The 19,081-nt window shown below is 34.1% G+C and overlaps 1 protein-coding gene across 2 annotated transcripts in view; it reads right to left on the bottom strand.

The window, feature by feature from the left end:
* Positions 1–1,601: 1,601 nt before the first annotated feature.
* The window catches only part of SYT10 (synaptotagmin 10), a 60,706-nt gene continuing 43,226 nt past the window's right edge, over positions 1,602–19,081 (bottom strand). The window contains exons 4-7 of one of the 2 annotated variants that reach the window (XM_037847998.1): positions 13,437–13,557; positions 10,371–10,542; positions 7,801–7,930; positions 1,602–5,088 (exon numbers count right to left, since the gene is read on the bottom strand). In XM_037847998.1, the coding sequence (XP_037703926.1) occupies positions 5,017–5,088; positions 7,801–7,930; positions 10,371–10,542; positions 13,437–13,557 (495 nt within the window). In that variant the 3' untranslated portion in view covers positions 1,602–5,016. Of the gene's footprint in view, positions 5,089–5,973; positions 6,192–7,800; positions 7,931–10,370; positions 10,543–13,436; positions 13,558–19,081 lie in introns of those variants that run through there. The other variant, XM_037847999.1, reaches the window with a different exon arrangement.

Below are 19,081 nucleotides of genomic sequence, written 5' to 3'. Positions count from 1 at the left end.
CTGTGATTGAATTTATGAGGCTGTTGGCTCTAGGAATAACTATGTTCTTTAAATGGAAACTTGAGTCTTGAAGACAAAATAAAACCAAAATTTTATAATAAAATTCATAAAATTATCTATATAGATATGAATAAAATAAACCATGCAACTCTTATAAAGCATGATTCTATGGCCAGTTTGTGCATAAAATCATAGCCAAGTCATAATATACTATGCTGATGTTCAGATTAGGAAAATAAAAATTTGCAAGAGATAACAAAAAAAATATGCAATGCGTTAACCTTCCAACAGTGAGACCCACTTCTCGTAACAACTTCTGACTCATCTCTGTGACATAGGAATTGATATCCAATAAATTGTTTTTGAGGGCACAAAATCACGAAGTTGAATGATTGAAATCCATCAGCCTATCAAGTTAACAAGGGTTTTGTGTACAGCAGATACAAATAACAAAATTTCAGAAGAAAGTTGTCTATTTTCGCAATTTGATGCAAAGATTAGGCTTAGTTTTGCTCTTTGGAGAGTTTTCGTGATCCAAGTGAGCTTAGAAGAAGTTAGCATTGATTTAAGATGAAAACATTTCCATATAAATAGTATCTGCATCTAGATATCAATGAGTCTTTTCTAGTGACTTAGTATAAATAAAAATAGGATTATTCTAATCAATGTCTCCTGGCAGAAGTATATTTAAATCATTTCAGGCATGGAGAAGCCTCTCCGTTCTCTTATTTTTTAGTATTCACAATGTTTGCAATCAATAAATCCATGTTAATTCCCACCTCAGTCCTTAATTCTGCTTTTAAGTATCTATTGCATTAAATTGTGAATCGACCAACTCAAACTCTGGTTACCCGTCTTCATCATGAACGAGATGAAAATGAAAGCAATTTTTTACTTGTATGAGAAAATACTAGATCCTAATATTAATTAACTGCCCCTGTTCAAACACACATCTTTTTGGTTAACTTTAATGGCAGATGATAAAGAGTTACCAATACATCTTTTACTAAAGTACCATTCAGTTTAATTAACATAAGATAAATAAATTAGGAAAAGTCTTGTCATGAAACAGAAAATTCTTGCCTTAAAAGAGTATTACTGAATAACATAATGGAAATAGCATTTAATTAGCTCTGTTGCACATGTAAAATATAAACTCATTTTCTTTTAAATAATAGGTCCTTATAGTAGGTTCAGATGAATCATATCCTGAGCAATGTCACTGAGTAACTATTAAAATGCTGTATAGTTGGGTTTTTGAACAATGGTGGCGAATTCATTTTCCTCTTAAAGTTAAAATATAAAGGATTTTTGATTTTGCATCTCAGTATCTTTATTTTTATACGCTTTAACATCTCTCCTTAAATACAATTTAATTAAATATATTTTTACTTTAAATTATTGCACTTTCAGTGCTTTAAAATAATTTCTCATTGGCAATAATAAATTCTTAGCCTATAGATTATAAAAGTTTAAATAAAGTAAGTACCTCAGATCAACCAAAGTTGCCTGAAGACAAGTTCTGAAGAAAACAGATCTCCACATTCTATTTAGATTTGGTAGAGTTTGATTGGTTTTCTTAAATTCTTTTCAACTCCAGGTTTTTTTTTTTTTTTTTTTTTTTTAAATCATTAGATGATTGATCAGAAAACTTCTCCTTCTTTTAGAATGTAATAATCACAATTAAGGTGGCAAAAAAATCTGTTGGAACTCAATCCATGAAAAAATATACATTCTTAAATAATATCACATGCTCTTTATAAAGAGGCAAAGAAATTACCATATGTCCAATGTGAAAATTTTGTGTCTCTATTTGTAGTAGTCTTTGGCTCTTTTGGCAACTCATTCTGAAATAAACAAGTTGTATTTTGTTTCATGGATAGCAAAACTTTTGGATAGTCAAGAGTGGAAGTTGAGCTTTTTTATTTTTGAAGCAATCATTAAATGAAAGCTTTGAGAGACTGATAGCTCTTTATTGAGAATACAAAATTTTAAAATAGTAAACATTGTAAGAGAATAAACACAGTTGGAAATGTCAATTAAATATTACAACCAAATAGGTTCAAACGTGTTTGCTTTTATCTAAAACCTGAGTTCAATATTGATCAGTTGTGATCTCCCTGCAGTTACTAGAACATGCACACACTTCCCAAAACTGCATAAGAAGTAGGTGCTTGGCTTTGCATTTCTATCTCTATTTCCCTGGTCCTGGTTCAAATGATATTTTTACTTGACTGTGAATGTATTAATTACATGTTTTTTACATGTAAAATGTAGTACCAGAAACACATGGCTGGTCTGACAAAGAGTTAAAATTTGTCAAGAAAAATATTAGAAAACCAGTGTGAAAAAAAAAACAAAAACTTCAGCTTTTTGTGAAGATTGTGTACTCCACAAACATTTATATTCTTTTTAGATTCAGTGTACTCATTCTCCTGATTACTTGTTTGTGAATCAGATAAAAACAAAAACAAAATCGTTGTTATGCTAATGAATCAACCCTTACTCCTTTTTCTTAGGTGTATATTTCGTAAGTCCCTGAAATTAGGTATTCATCATACATTTAAGCAACAACTTCATGTGTCAGTGCTGTCATTAAAATCTGGTGATGTCCCACACATACTAATGGAGGACATTTCTAAAACCAAACCTTATTTTAAATACTGAAACTAAAAATAATCCATCTTTAATTACAAGCAGAAAGAGAAATTATATGTGTATGGAAGTTAGGTTGTGTAGAGTGTGGGTCTGTTGTATTAAAAGTGGTAGGATTATATTTTTATAATGTGAGCTGTCATTTTAAATGTCCATGCTTTATCAACATGATGGTAAACTTCTCTCGTGTACTGCATGAAAGATGAGTTGAGAATTTCCTTTCTTTATTCTCTCACACAGGTTAAAAAGCACTGTGGCATGTGAACTTTATTCTAAACCCTAGGAAACAATATTTTTTACATTTCTTTAAAAACTTTCTTTAATCTACAATCTCCAAATAAAAGTCTCCTGAATGGTTGTTTGTTGGCATTTTTTCATCACAGGCATTGGCTTTTTCTGCTTGGGAAGCTAAGGGAAGAATGGGCTTCAAAGGATGAATAAGTCCTTAAAATATTTTCGGGTGGAAATAAATGTTAGACCCACTTAGGAAATGTAGTTGCTGATTCGTTTTAAGCTGCAGGTACATCTAAATAAAACAGTTATTTCCAAAAATGGCATTCTAATAATAACTCTTGTCTTCCCATTTGACATATTTCCCAATAAAACAAAGAATTCCAAAATGGAAGCATCACTTCAATCATTCTGCTTATAGCAAGGAGTTCTTTTAGGCTTCAAAAGGTAGCCAACTATTTTAAAACAGGTGTTTTCTAGTAGTTTCAATGAGAGGATATTAACTAGAAATATGTGTTTTCATTAGGATGGTACAAGGATGGAATTGTGTTTGAAAATGTTAATGTATAAAATATTTACATCCCAACAGTAATGCCATCATGAGAAATACCAACGAACAAAATTTCAAGGCTTTTAAAACCTTTTAGTTTTTAATATTTTAAAATAAATGATTTCATTAAAAAATGTTGTAATCGCTGTGGTAAGACTTTCTGGTATATATGTTTTTAGTTATATTCTAAGTACAGATTTTCTTGCTTTTTTTCTGGTCCTTTACCTAATCTCCTATTTTGGGATAAATCTGAAATACACACTATCTGTAGTGCACATCTTAAAAGTTAGGGTGGGGTACTTCAGTAGGCCCTTCCTAATACACCTCAGAAGCAAGACAATAAAAAGTTGACTTGATTTAAAAGAAAGTTCTGTCCTGTAAAAACATTTGCATAGTTTTTACGACTAGTAGCCTGATCCTTGATCCTTATGAAGGCAAATGCCTTTCATGAAACGACTGGAGGTCTGGGCTTTTAGAGTTAATTTGTTTATTTTTATTAAATGTTTAAGTTTTATTATTTACGGTATATTTCTGTAGTTTGCTGAAAAATAATTCCACCTTTCTTTAAGAAAATACTCAATTCCAATGATTAGTTTCTGACCAAGTTTAAAAGTCACTATTACTGTGTATAAGCTAAGCGACAACAAGCACAGACAGTTTTATTGTTGCTTTGGTGTCTGTTAGTATGGTGTACCAGTAATATATGATCTACATTATAGCTTCAGGTCACAAAAATTACATGGCACAGTACATGAGAACCTTATAAACACTTAAAAACTGAGCAAGTTTTGATTTTATTCACTTAGGAATACTAATGCTACATTTGAGATTAATTATTATTAGAATTTTTAAAATATCAGTTAAACAGTCCAACAGATGTTTGAGCTAATGTAACACTGAGACAGTATAAAATGGTAGCCAAAGTGGCTCACCCTCCATTTTCCAACTACTAAATATTACTTCTTGACTTCATATTCAAAATAGTTCTTTAAATTTACAGCTTTATCTGTATATTTTAAAGAACAAGATTGAGAGACAAAATTTTGAGTTTGGCAGAGCCAAACCTCACCAAACAAAGAATTTGTTAAGACTGAAAGAGAATTATATTATCAGATAAGTGACATTAATTTGATTGCCTAATAATTTAATGCTACGTAAGTTCAAATTTTCCATTAAAGATTATATAGAACCATGTGCACAATTGTAAATGAACATACTTATAATCAAATCAAAACCATACACATGACATGTGCTACTTTATACAACAGCAGATAAGTATGGTATAAACTTATTTCTTGGCTTATGCAAAGAATTACAACTTATTGAAACACTCCTTGTTTTAATAGGTATAAGCCAAGAAAATTAAATGCCTTATGCAACTAAGGACTATTTGTGTTCAAGTAAAATATATTAAGATATTCAAAGCTAACAGACAAAAAGTAAATGAAAAAACTGCACAGAAAATTTGTTCATTGCCATGGACAAATTTTAAATGAGGAAATCAAACTTTCCACATTTTTTTCTAATCTGATGAGCACGTGGTCCTAGATCCTTATTAGAATGGTTTTGTTTTCGAGGCATTACGGTGTGGATGGTGGTTTGGGAGAGGAACAGGATCCTTGACTATCAAAACTGGTTGCCCGGCCAGGTAACTGAAAGACAGTAATTTCATAATAATTGATTTAGTACAGAAAAATAACAAAGTGGGTCACTTTTGCTACTTTTTCATAGTTCATATTCACCCATAATATGGAAACATCTGGAAAGAAGATATGCACAATTCCTCATGCCCTCCAGAATTTACTTTCTCAGGTAGCATGAGGCAACACAAGCACTGTGTAGAAATATAGGCAGAGCCCAGTGCATAGATATTACACTGAGCAGCACTGTACAGACACTATGAATAAATGCAGATTAAGTTCACATTTTATGATGTTTTTATTTATTTTGGAAAAATAACCCCTAATGATTTACTATAGTGAGGGGTGATTACTAGATACGAGCAATAAGAGGTTCTAGATGCAAGAGACTGCATCCCACTTGTTCCAAGGCAGGAGATGATTTTTATAGAGGTAATTAATGGGTGGAGACAGACTGGATTTTGCAGATGGGACTGTGAATGATAGAAAGTAATTTCTCAAGGACACCATATATCTACAAGTATTTTAAAGGTTTAATTACAGCAGAATCATCTTTTGATTACCTAGATAGAAAATAAACAGATTTTCTAAATGACGTTTCAGTCACTGTCCCTCCAATTTACTCAGCTGTTGAATAATTGTTCCCTTCTCACTTTACCCCTTCTTTGGCAGGAACACACATAATTTGACACTCATCACTTTCCCACAGTGCAAAATCCAGCCAGTTCTTAGGTCTTTATGTTCTAATCCATGTGTTCTGTTCGACCAATGAACATAGGAGCAGGAGTTAGAAAAAGGGGGCTAAATTTTTGGAGAAGGTACATTTAAATAATCTTTTAATCCCACTTGATATTCAGCTACCAGGAATACTGCTGATATCTTTTTCTTATGCCCATATTGTGACTTATCTTTCCTGTGCATCTTACTATGCTGGAAAAGTGCCCACATGTCCTACGACATAAATATACATCTGTTCCACAACTCCCCTTCATCGGATAAACATATACCAATTATTAAACAGAGTTATTATAACATGCCTTAGGTCATGCAGAATCTTTCTTCTTATGAGTTTAAAATGATTATTCACATTTATCTCCTTTTTCCTCACATCATTCCTGTGAATTAGGTAAAAACATGAATTTCTGTTTTCTTTAAATACAGAGAATGCAGTTGCAGCAGACTGAGACTCCCTCTATTTAGACAGCTAGAGGAGCAAGGATTAGAACCCAGCTCTGCCTTTAATGTGGTTATGCATCCAGGAAAGCATTCTTCCCGTCTAGATTCTTAGAAGTAGAGTTTACTTTTCAAACGTTCAATAAAAACAAGGATAAGAACCAGGAAAATGACAATAATCATACAATAAGCAGTAGAGTATACTTTAGACAATATACACTGTTGAAACAAAATGCTACTTTACCAAGACTTTTGGGCTATTCAGAGAATACATGTGTCTATACTTTGGAAATACACAAGGAAAAGACGCTGTGTGAATGTGTGTCTCTGTGTGTGTGTCTGTCTGTCTGTCTTTTCTGATTTAAATTAAAAGATGAAGTGAGGTAAAGCTTGGAATATTCCCATATAAGCAGGAAGCCTATCTGTGATAACAGTTCACCTTCCATTGTCAGAGCATGCAAAGTTCATACAATGTTCATCCAGTTTTCCGTATAATGTCCTAAGTCACATAACCAAAGTCACAAAGGCTGAAATTAGAACTTAGGTCTACTGATACTTAGTCAATTACACTGTACAGTCTCTTTCATACAAACCAGTGCCTAGTGCCAGAACGAGAGAAGGATGCTGTATCATTCATTTGCTGGATGGTCTTATAACGATTCTTTTTATTGAATTGCATAAAATCTGTTGTCTACTACACATCTTTGTGTCAACCTGCCTCTTCAAGAGGCTCCAACAACTGTCTTTGGGAAAGAAAACCATTCAACCTAGCAGCATTGTGTACTGAGTAGACTGGCAACAAACTTTATGGTTAAAAGTCCCAACAGAAAATCCGTCTTGGGGTTAAAATACTTTGGGTTAATGTAACTATTGATGATAGTTATAGTAATAGCTAGCATTGTCCTATACTCTGCACAAAGCATTTAATGTTCAATATTTTGTCTAGTCTTACTCTATGAGTTTGCTACTATCAAAGAAAGGTTAAAGTAACTTGCCCAAAGATCCACAATACATATTCATACAACAGTACTAGGCTTTGAACTCAGGCAAGCTGACTCCTCACTATTTAAAAAATTCATGATCAGTTTTCCTTCTTGACCAGAGTTTGGGAAGACATACCTGTTCCTAACACAGAAGACTTGAATTAGGTGACAAAGCATCTCTAATTAGGGAATCTGGGGAACTTTGTAGGTGAGGTGGCTGTTTTCACAAAACAGAAGCACCAATTTTACTCCCCAGTTAGTAATAAACTTATAAGATTGCTCCACCACTCATTTGATGTAAGTGTTCAAGCTATGCAAAACAAACAAACAAACAAACAAACAGAGTTTTGTGGGCTTATCGTCCAAAAGTATATGAACCAGAAAGTCTAGTGATGTTTAAAATCCAAGTAGGCATACAGAATTTTGAATACTAGACATTAGAGACTGTGGGACAAAAGCAAGATCAATGTCTGTTAACAATAATATAGGTGACTGTATAAAACTTCATATAAATGTTAGCAGAAAAATAATATTTAGAGAATAGATGTCAGGAAAGCACAGGGCTTACCTCCACCAAGGGGTGCCAGTGTGTTATTGGTTTTCGGTGGTAGGCCAGCATTTCATTCCAGTGGTCACGCCCAAGACCCTTGGCGTCCAGTCCTGTTCTACAGACACCTATGACCTCATTGTGTCCTACCCTATGATTCACAAAATATTATATTTTCATTTCAAACATTCAAAGATAAAGAGCATTTCACACATCTTAGTAAAATTTTAAATATACAATTAAAACACTAGATTTTGCTACAGGTTCTAGATGATTTTACTGATTAAATTTCTTCAGGTCAAATGAAAAGTCTTAAGTAAACTAACATTTACTAAACAGGATCAGAATTCAAAAATGTATCTGTATAAGGAGCATGCATGAACCACTTTACTGCTCTATAATCTGAGCACATTTTCATAATCATTAAAATAGCGTGAATGAGAAATACCAGCATGGCCCTCCATATATGATGAGTTCCTTTCTTGGAATCAGTTGTATTAAGTTTAAGTGATGTAATTCAAACCTCATTTCCCCCTCAAGTGTTTAATGCTTTATAGTGATGTTTAGATTTCTCACCAAGGGTACGTTATCCAGTTTCTTGCGTAACAGACCACATTTAATTGACTCTAAATGATATGTCAGGTGTACATTTCCACTTGTACTACAACTAAACAGAGCAGGGCTATGTTCAGATGGCATTTGATTTAATATTGCACAGCAAAGGAACCTAATGGACCTCCTCCAATTTCTTATTCATGTCTTGTTTTCATAGTAATAAATCAAAATAATTAATGTATTTGAGAGCTTATCATGTGCCAGACACTGTTCTAAGTAATTTAAATGTATTGACCCACTTAATCCTCACATAGTAACATGGGTTATTATTATCATCTCATTTTTCAGATAAGGAAACTAAACACCCAGAAGATAAAGAACTGGCCTGGTTTTACATACCACGTAAGAGGCAGAGGTGGGATTCGAATCAGGGCAGTTGATTCAAGAGTGCGTGTGGTAAGTTGCTTCCCAAGAACTGAATGGTATTTAGAGGAGTTTCTTTTGAGTTATTTTGAAAGACATCTCTGAGGAGACTTTAAGATGATTTTAGGACATTTCATTACTTTCTTCCTGTCACTGACCTAGATGTATGTTAGTATCACTATCCTCACTACGAGGTTTCCCAAATAATTTTTTAGAAATCAAAATTTTTTATCTTGTTTTCAATTGATCATCAGAGACCACTTTTAAAAATTTTCTGGGTTAAATGCTCAGTTTATCTACCTGCAGTCATGCTGTGAGAAATCAATTGGGGTAATTGGTAAAAGCAGGACAGGGCTGCTGGTAAAACATTCACAATATTTTTAGAGTTTGAAATTTCAACTAATTTAAGTGCACTCTCTTCTCTCTCTCTCTATACATACACACACACACACAAATCTAAATGTTCACAGGTTTTTTTTTGTACTTCGATATAAATTCATTTCAAATAAAAGGTGTGACTAATCCTATATTTCAGTGCTTAGTTTTGCTAGGTCTGAGCCAGAGGATAGGACGCTAATGTCCCTAGGTTTTAGGGTCCCGGTTACTACCATTTTCATGATACTGTAAAATGGACACTTTTTTTGAGTATTTGTGTATGTGTGTTCATTTGTGTCATCATAAGAACAAAATTAATATAGGAAGGCACTGTCCAGGTGGTGATAATTTAGTAGGTTAAAGATATAGTGTTCCTTTCCAAAATAAATAAATGAATAAATAAATACAGAAAGCCAAACAATAAAAAGAAGTATAGAGTAAGGGCCAAATAAGAGATATGAGATTTAGTGGGACAGGAGTCCAGAGGCTGGTCAACTGAGAGAGTTGTAACGGAAGAACTGACTTGGGCAGGGCTGGGAAGCACGGTGGGAACAGATACACAAAGTGGGGGACAGCTCAGACAAGGGGAAAGGTGGGAGAGCCACATGAGGAGCCGCTTCATGAAGAACCCTCATAGCTGCACAGGGGTGTTGGGGGTTTATTCTATTAAAGGAGAAGTGTCTTAAAGCCTGTGGGCTGGAAGAACGACGCACAAAGCAATATTTTTAAGATTTATGTGAAGGTATCAAGATTGTATCCCTATTGTCAGTATTCATCTTCCACTTTTAATATTTATTGTTGATGGTTCCATATAATGCTAATGTTTTACAGTAGGAAAAGATGATTCCCAAAGAGATCACGTAATTTGCCATTATGCACAGTTAATGACAGAGCTCAGACAAGAATCACAACATTTGTATTCCAGCCAAGTTGGGAAAACAAAATCTGATTTTGTAATCCTTGTTATTGCTGTGAAAAGGCTTCACAACAGTAGTTCCCATAATGTATTCAAGATAGCTTCTGGATCCATTCTTTCCTAGCTCCAGGTGTGTCCTGTTCATCAATTTAAGAATGAACTCTTTTGGAAAATCTTTTTAAAAAGACTGTACATAAAAAATCAAATAATTTTGACTGAAACATTTTCCTTTTTGATTTAAATTTTAAAACTGTTGTTGCAGTAAAATTCTGCCTGCCTAAGACTAAATGAGACCATTCAGTGAACAGATCGATACATTTACCTGTCATAATCCATGACTGCAATGGAGAGGCTGACCTGGTCCACATTCTCCGGAGGAATATCAAAAATAATGGCCTCATTGTACACAGGGTTTAGAGTGTTTTTCTTTGTGGTTGTTTTCCTCTTTTTTAATCTTCGACCCTCACACATCAGAGACACTTTGACATAAGGATCTAAGAGTGGGAAGGTAGTTTTATTAAAATGAAAGTGCTAGCACAAAGCACAAATAAAACTGTAGTTAATTTAATTTTTACTAAGAAAGAGGAGCTATATATTAGGTCCTTTAGTATTACCAATTTTAAATTCATATGAGTTATTTGGAATGACAGATTCTCTATGACTTCTTATTTTTAATGTAAGTAATTTATCTTGAATAGACCAGAAAATAATTAATTTGATTTCACTGTTTTCAATACAGGAGAAAAAACCCACTCATTTCTCAAGAGCCAGTTCAGAGCTATCATGTATCTTTTAGGCACCGCTATTTGAGAACACATTTTGTTTAGAACTGACTTTGAGGGAATATAATCCTTTGAGGGAATATAATCCTAACAAATATGAAATTATAGTTGGAATTTTCTTTAATTGCTAGAAAAGGTACTAAAATAGAGGTATCATTTTACAGTCATACTGTTGGTACTTGATAAGTTTTTTAAAGCCTGACTTTGTTCCTTCTATTAAAAAGAGACAAGGCTTTGGGAGGGATGTTGGTGTGGGGTCAGTGTGCTGGATGGTTATAACAACCAATGTCTGCTCTATCTCCATTGATTTTCTTTTCATTCTGGCTACCCTCCGACAGTTCCACCACCACCTCTTTTTCTCTATTTCTGTCCATGTACATTTTATTCCTTTCAAATAAGCCAATGGGATGGCAATATTAATTTATTTGAGCAGGTTGATGATTTTTAAACTCTAGAAAAAGATATCTGTATATTTTATTAGCATTCCCATCAAGGGGAGGGAAGGTATCTGGTAGCTGGAAATAGGGTTTTTAGAGGCAAACAAGGTTAAAGGGCAGTACTCAATGTCTGTTTCATATTTATTGTATAGTTTTTTAATAATAGGTGATATTTTCTAAGGAAGGAGCTCATTTTGTGATACGATTTTGTCTGTGAGCCCCCAGGCCCCGGCCTTCTCATTAACAAAGGGAATGAGGCATGGTTGATCTTTTGCTACTCCCAACACGTCTCTGACTACATTTCTCTACTGGTGGCAAGGATAACTTACTGGCTGTTTAGCTGATTCAAAAGCCTTTGGTGAGAATTAACGAGGTGATGCTCTCAAAGCATGCGTTCCGCCGATGAAAAGCCTCATATAAATGAAAAGTAATCTTGTCCTTAATTATAACTTCGAAGCTGTTTGCTTGTCTCAGAATTTGATCTCTTTTAATACATGGCAGAAAGAGTAGAATAAACAATAATTTGCCAAGTACACTATTTATATTAAGTTCTTCAGCATTTACTGGCTGCAATGGCTTGAACTCTGTCCCCCAAAAAGACTTGTTCAAGTCCTAACCCCTGACCCTATGACTGAGACCTTATTTGGAAACAGGATCTTAGAAGATGCTATTGGTTAAGAAGGACAAGCTGGATTAGGATGGGCCCTTAATGCACAACTGGTGTCCTTACAAGAAGAGGAAAATTGAACACACAGAGAGAGGGGGAAGATGGCTTTGTGAAAAATGAGGCAGAAATCAAAGCCCAAGGATTTCCAGCAAAACACCAGAAACCAGGAAAGATGCCAGAGAGAGCATGGCCCTACCAGCACCTTGAAGTTGAACTTTTAGCTTCCAGAACTGTGAGCCAACTCATTTCTGTTTTTTTAAAGCATCCAGTTTGTGGAACTTTTTTACAGCGGCCCTCACAAACTAAGACACTGACCCAAAACTTTTTTTACCAAAATAAATGTGGAATTTTCTTACTTTTCCATCTTTATATATGAACTATGTGTTGCAAATAAAAAAAAAATGAATAGGTAATTCATGACATAGTCCAAAAATTAAAATTATAGAGAAAGATTTACTATGAGGAGTCTCATTCACACCTGCCCCTATCCCACTGAAATTGTTAGATTTTGTGTATTACTCCAGTTTCTATGCAAATAATAGCAATATGAATACATATTCTAAAATTCCCCATTCTTACACAGAAGGGAGCAAAATATCCAATTTATTTTTGCAACTTTTTTTTTTCCACTTAATACATCCTGGAGTTCTTTCCATATCAAAATTTACAGTTTCTTCATTCTTTTTGTAATGCAATTTATTCTTTTTGTTCTAAGGAACCACAAAATCATAGGTCACCCATCCCCCCCCCAAATGTCATTCTTTAATATATCTCCTTTATTATTTGTTTTTACATAATTCAACAAATGCTTATTGACCTCCGTACTCCAACCTTATCATTTTTCTTCCACAGAGCTGTGCCAAAGTTCACATGTTAAGTTATAAATAACCCCCAAAATGGCAGTGAGTTAAATGGAGGGAAAAAGGAGCATGATGTGACATACTTCTTTCTCAAAATTAGCACTTGGAAAAATTCCTTCAAGAATTTCTTTGAGAAACATCAAGAAGCACCCATTTACTTTATTATTTCTCTCAGTCCCTACAGATCTCCAAATTTCTAGTTAGAAAGGAAGCAAGAATGCAAATGAAAATGGTGGTCTTAAAACATGGGTTATTTCTCTATAAACCAAGTAAAGAAAATAAATTCAATCTAATCATGTCTTCATATGACTTTCACTCACAGAGTAATATAAGTTTAAGTGAATGACCTAAAGTCTAAGAATCTTCCTTGATAAGCAGTTGATAACTGGAAGTGGGGAAGTGAATGGTAAATTAAGTATTTCTGAGAAAGGAACTAAATCTATATACTAACAAAAATTTCATGTTTATGGAAATAAAAGAGAGAAATTGGAGCAATTTAATTTGTAATCTTTTTTCTCCCTTGATAGTATCTCATTACAGAAAAATGAACTCAATAATTTAATAGACAAATGTAATTTTATATAGATGGAATATTTTAATTGGGAATGCCACTCCTGATCTGCTAGCTAACTGTATACAAACCTGAAGAACCAGTAATATCCATAGCCTTCAGATTTCTGCACTTGATGACTGTCAATGTCATACGCCCAGCAGTAGGCAGATAACAAAGGGAAAACATGATTTCACCCAGGTCTATACTTTCCTAGAAAGGCAAATGGTAAGATTAGCAATTTCAAACACCAAGAGAGTGAAAACAAAATATAATCTTTGATGTTGAGGGAAAAATCATTTTAATAGAATATTTGAATGTTGTTTTAAATTGTTTCACCTAGTATTCAAGATAACATTGCTAGAAAGCTGCTCTGAACAGATAAATGAGTATATCCCAGCTATTTATTTGTCAAATCCACTTGTATTTTTAACAGGCATCTCAAACTTAATGCAGCCAATACCAGACTCTTGATTCCATCCATTTTGCATCATCTTCCAAAATCTATTCCTTTGCCATTTTTTCCCCAAATGATCAAATGTCATCACTATTCACCCAGAGACTGAAGCTAAAAACCTGGTAGTCATTTTATTCTTGACACTTCCTCACTACTATAACCAACCCATGTCTTGTCTATGCTGTCTAAAAATATATCCCAAAAAGGATATAGGATCCTAAAATCTTGCATAGGATGTAGCAGAGCTGGAGTCAAACTCAAGTTTAACTCACTCTAAAGTTTATGCTCTTAACCACTAGGCTCTACTATTTCTGACCATGAATACAGATACGGGATACATAAATCAGAGCCTGAGCTTTCAGTAAGGTTAAGTCCAATAAATATTAATAGTTCAGGATGACGAATTTTAAGCATCTCCACTGCAACCATTCAAGCCATCATCTCTTTCCAGGATTATTCCAATAAGCTCTAAAACTGATCTCCCATCTCAGAATTTACTCTTCACATAGTAGGCAAGATGATAATTTTGAAATGCAAGTCAAACCACATAACTTTCCTGTTAAAGTCATCCAAGGGTTCACAACTGTACTAGAAAACATTCAAAACTCCATCACCCTGGCATGTGAGTCAGGTACAAAAGTCCTGGTTTGCCTGGGAAATTCCTAGTTTATACCTGTCATCCTGGTGTAATTATGAAGAGCATTCCTTTCCATTCTAAATATGCATTTGTTTGGCAAATACATTACAGACTCACACTACAGATAATGCCTGGTGTGATCTGGCCCCTACCTTTCTAACTTCAACTTTATCCCTTGCCTCTCATTTCCACCTTACTCTGATGCAGACACAAAAGCTTTCTTTCTGTTATTCAAATTAATGAAGTGTGTTCCTGCTTTGGGGCCTTTGCATTTTCTTTTCCCTTAGACCAGTACTTTTTTCTCTTTTCTTTTTGTATGGTTGACTCCTTCTCACCCTGCTGGACTCAGTAAGACCCCCCCATCATTCATTCTAAATTAGTGCCTCTTTGTTCTATAACCACAGCACTCCCAGATCCTTCACGTATTTTATAGCTCTCGTCACTCTTGAAATAATCTTAATTTATTTTGCCTCCCTGATTCTCATACGTAAGTCCAAGACAGCATAGTTTCTATCTTATTTTCTACATCTTACTGCAGTGCCTGGTGCATAGGTCCTTCTTTGAACATATTTTTTTGAAAGAATGAATAAGTTACTTAATCTGGATAAAAACTGAACTGTTTTGTTTCATTTATAAAGTGCAACTCCCACAGTGACTATGATATTGATACTGTAAAATGTCTGCTGTCAATGGCTGTATAGATGGTGGCCAGATGAAAATGAATGTGGACCATGTGCAATTTATGATGCTTCTCAAAGATGTGCTCATTGTGATGGGATTCAATCAATCGTTCCGGGTGAATTTGTGGTAGATTTAATTTGGGAGGAAATAACTTGCTGATTATGCATCTAGTTCCATAGAACTAAGTCCTAAGAATTCTTCATGATGAACTACTACCACTTATTGGACTACTCACAGCTAAGATTATTGTAATTACCATTTCTTAATTCATGGTCTAGAATGTAGTAGAGCCTAGAGGTTAACAGATAAACTTTAGAGCCAGCTAAAATTGGGCTTGACCTACAGCTCTGCTATTCCTAGCTGTGAGGTCCTAGAAAATTTAATTAAGCTCTATATTTCAGAAATTTCATTTCAAAATGAGGATGAACCCACTTGACAGGGTTGTAAGCATTAAATGAGATAATGTGAATTATCTGAGGCATACAGCAGTGTCTGGCACATGATAAGGAATGATGATGTGTTCACTGCTGTATCACTGACACATGGAGCAGTGCCTTACCCATATTAGTTGCTTAATAAGTACCGAATACATGAACAAAATCATTAAATGGAAGCAATTATTTTCAAGAAAATTAGTCAAAAAATAAGCACCTTAAAACAAGGTATCCAACTGGGTCTCTCTGGTCTGCTGGACTGGATAACTATAGAACAAAAGTAGTGAGAAAGAGCCAGTAGAGAGGGCTGACAAAAAAAATACCAACTCCAACTAAGGATTCAATTTACCAGCATCAGTTATTGAGTATCTATTATTTGCTAGGTATATTAGTGGTAGGGGCAGCAGATACAAAGATGGACATGGTATGATTCTGACCATGAACATGTCAGTTGAGAAGGGAAAGAGTAGACTGTAAAAGGGTTAAGAATCCCATTTTTATCAGAATATCCTCTCCTTGTTTTCTTTCTGTCTTCTTTCTGTCTTTTTTCCTAGTTTTTTTGTTTTAAAGATTAGGACTATGGGCTGGAGTTCTCTGTCTGCCAGTTGTTCCCCTTTTCCTCACTCCCTTGCCAGAGTATTTCTCCTTCAAGAGTAGACACGTTTTGTTGACAGCTGGTCAAAATTAAGAAATCCTTCAACAACTATAGAATATTATGCTAAATTCTACCAAAAGTTGGAGTTGGCAATGAGAAGCTAGGAAATAGCTGACATGGTCTCAGGCAAAAATGTACTGTGTGCAAAGAAGAAAAGTATATTAGCAGTGGCATCTATGTGAATTAAAAAAAAACATATTTCATGTGTGTTAACTGATATGATTTTACTTACAACTTTAAACTATCTATGGCAGTAATGGTTCTACTTTTCTAGATATAACAGAAGATTATTGGCTGGAACAAAGAAAGTTCACCATAGTTTGTTCTAATCCCTCAGAGACTCTTCTATGTATTTAGTTGCAACATAATTTGACCCTCTTTTTAATAGATATTGGTAAATGTAAAAAGGTTAAACTGAGGAGTTCACCAAAGCACTTGGCCAAATAAACTGAAAGCCAAGAGCATCATTAAAAGGCATCTCCAAGCAAGTCTTTTTCAAGCTAGTTGGTTTTTATCTGTAGCACTAGGTAAGAAATCTATTTAAACATTCAAACTGCAAGTAATTCAGAGTTTTAAGGAAACTGGAATGAACTAAGTGGTAAAAATTTATGTATGCATTTATAAATGCACAAAAGTTTGATTTTTCATTAGACTTAATTTTTCTTTCAGGAAGTATGAATATAAAAGAACTAAAAGAGCCTACATACTGCAAAGGGCATAGTATCTTTAAGATAAATACCTATACTCTTAAAACTTTTTACATTTGGAAGGAATCTAAGAGATAATCATGAAGAAATAAACATAATGAAGGTAAATGGCTGTATGGCTTTAAAAAGATCCTATAATAGATGTAACAACAGAGTTGCAGATTTTGGTTATAGTACTCTGAGCTATAGTGTGCACTAATTCTTACTACCCACTGCTGAGTCTGTTCCTGTATTGGTTGAACAACTCTAGTGAGCAAGTCAAGTTTTAATTGCTACCCTTTCTCAATCTGCCCCATACCATCGAGGTTTAGAAGGTCCTATTCAGCCCTAACAACCTGAACTCTGGTACTCAGCAAAAAACCATGAAGTTGAATGGTTTCTCAACATACAGCATAAATACAACAAAGTCATACAGTAAAATTATCTTATGTGAGGAGACTACATTCATTCTTATTCAACACTCACTCTTATTATAGACTAAATTCTAACGAGAATGTTTTACTTGGTATACCAGTTACAGCAATGTCAAAATCTAATGTAGAGATAGGAAACTAACAGCAGTAGTCTAGTGAGGGAAGCAATAAATGAGAGCTGTGACACAACACTTTATATATATATATATATATATATATATATTTATATATATATATGTATATATAGTAAATATTCTGAAAGGGTAGAAATCTAGAACCATTTTGCTTGAAACTAACTCTAATAATGCATTATTAAATTAAAAACTGAACTTTTTTTTTTTAGAGACAAACAGTAATTAATATTCAAAATGATGAACCTGAGTCATTAAGATAAAGAAACATATACAATATATTTTAGGATTTTTAAATCCAAAAATACTTTAAAATATAAGTGGAAATTTTGGCTTAAAATGAGAAAGGCTTTTGGTGTCTGAAAATTTTATTTATGTGTAATCTTTTTTTTTTTTTTTACAATTATATATAAACACGAGTTTTCCATATTTGTCTCTGAAAAACTCTTGTATCTTTGGGCAATTAATAATTGAAAGACTTCTATACAGTCTAGGATATAGTGTTCCATAAAATTTCTTTCAAGTAGAGAAGACCCTCTCTCCATCCTCATACACACTAATTTATTTGGTTGAACATTCATAATGACAATCTTCAGATTCTATAGTTGGAATATGGGCTTATGAAAAAAGGCTAACCACTGAGGTTAGGTTGGACATTTGATTTCTTCATCCAGGCTCCAATGACCTAGATCTGTATAGACAAAAATCATTTTCTGATGATTAGCTATAGTCAATCCCACATACATACTTACATTTGTGAAGTTTTTTTCTTATGTTACTGTCCTCTCCAAAATAAACGCAGAAGTCATTAGAAAGATAAATTGATATGCAAATGTTGGCAGTTACACATCCTATTTGGGGCCAACTGAACCAATCGTAAAGTCAAGCTGCTAGCAAATGGGTATAGGAGGTGTGTAGGGGGACAGATTAAAGCAGATAACTAAAGGGTGTAATAATCAAGGGAAGCATTCTTGGAGGGAAATAATCATTATATTGGGATTTGAAGGATTAAAGAGAATAAAGAGATGCGAATGCACAGGGAAGATGAGGAATAATGTATGTGTGAACTGTGATCCATACTCAGAATAAGAATGGGCAGGCTGTTTTGGGAAATTGAGTTTGGTGACATGCTGGAGGAGGGTCTAAGGACAGATGTGGTGGTTTGGTGGCCTCTATGGGCAATAGAGATTCACAGGTATTGTGTAACATGAATGAGTGGGAGCTTGGCAGAGTGGAAAGGGCACAGGTTCCTGGATCCAAAAAACTGGGGTTCAAATCCTAAATGTTCTGATTACTAGTTCTTAGTACAAATATTGAGACCTCCTTGAAGTATGTCGTCCTCTGAACCCATTAGTCATGGTTAAAATGGGGATAATAATCTCTATCTTGCAAGGTGGCACTAGGACTAAGTGAAATCGTGCATGTAAAGTGCCAGGCATAAAGATACACTTAAAATGATGGTGATAATGAATATGATATTGAAAAACATTTCTTTATTTTGAGTAGGTTATATTAGGATGAAGAAAGAAAGGAGACTTAGGCTCTTGAATTAAAACAGCTGTGGGAGGTAAAGAAAAAGAGTGAAGAAAAGTTTGAATTCAGAGAATATATTGGGAAGTATG

This window comes from Choloepus didactylus, chromosome 8, assembly GCF_015220235.1.
Source record: "Choloepus didactylus isolate mChoDid1 chromosome 8, mChoDid1.pri, whole genome shotgun sequence".
NCBI classification, from domain to species: domain Eukaryota; kingdom Metazoa; phylum Chordata; class Mammalia; order Pilosa; family Megalonychidae; genus Choloepus; species Choloepus didactylus.
Note: the sequence above shows the minus strand (reverse complement) of the source record. Positions and strands in the feature narration are given on the sequence as shown.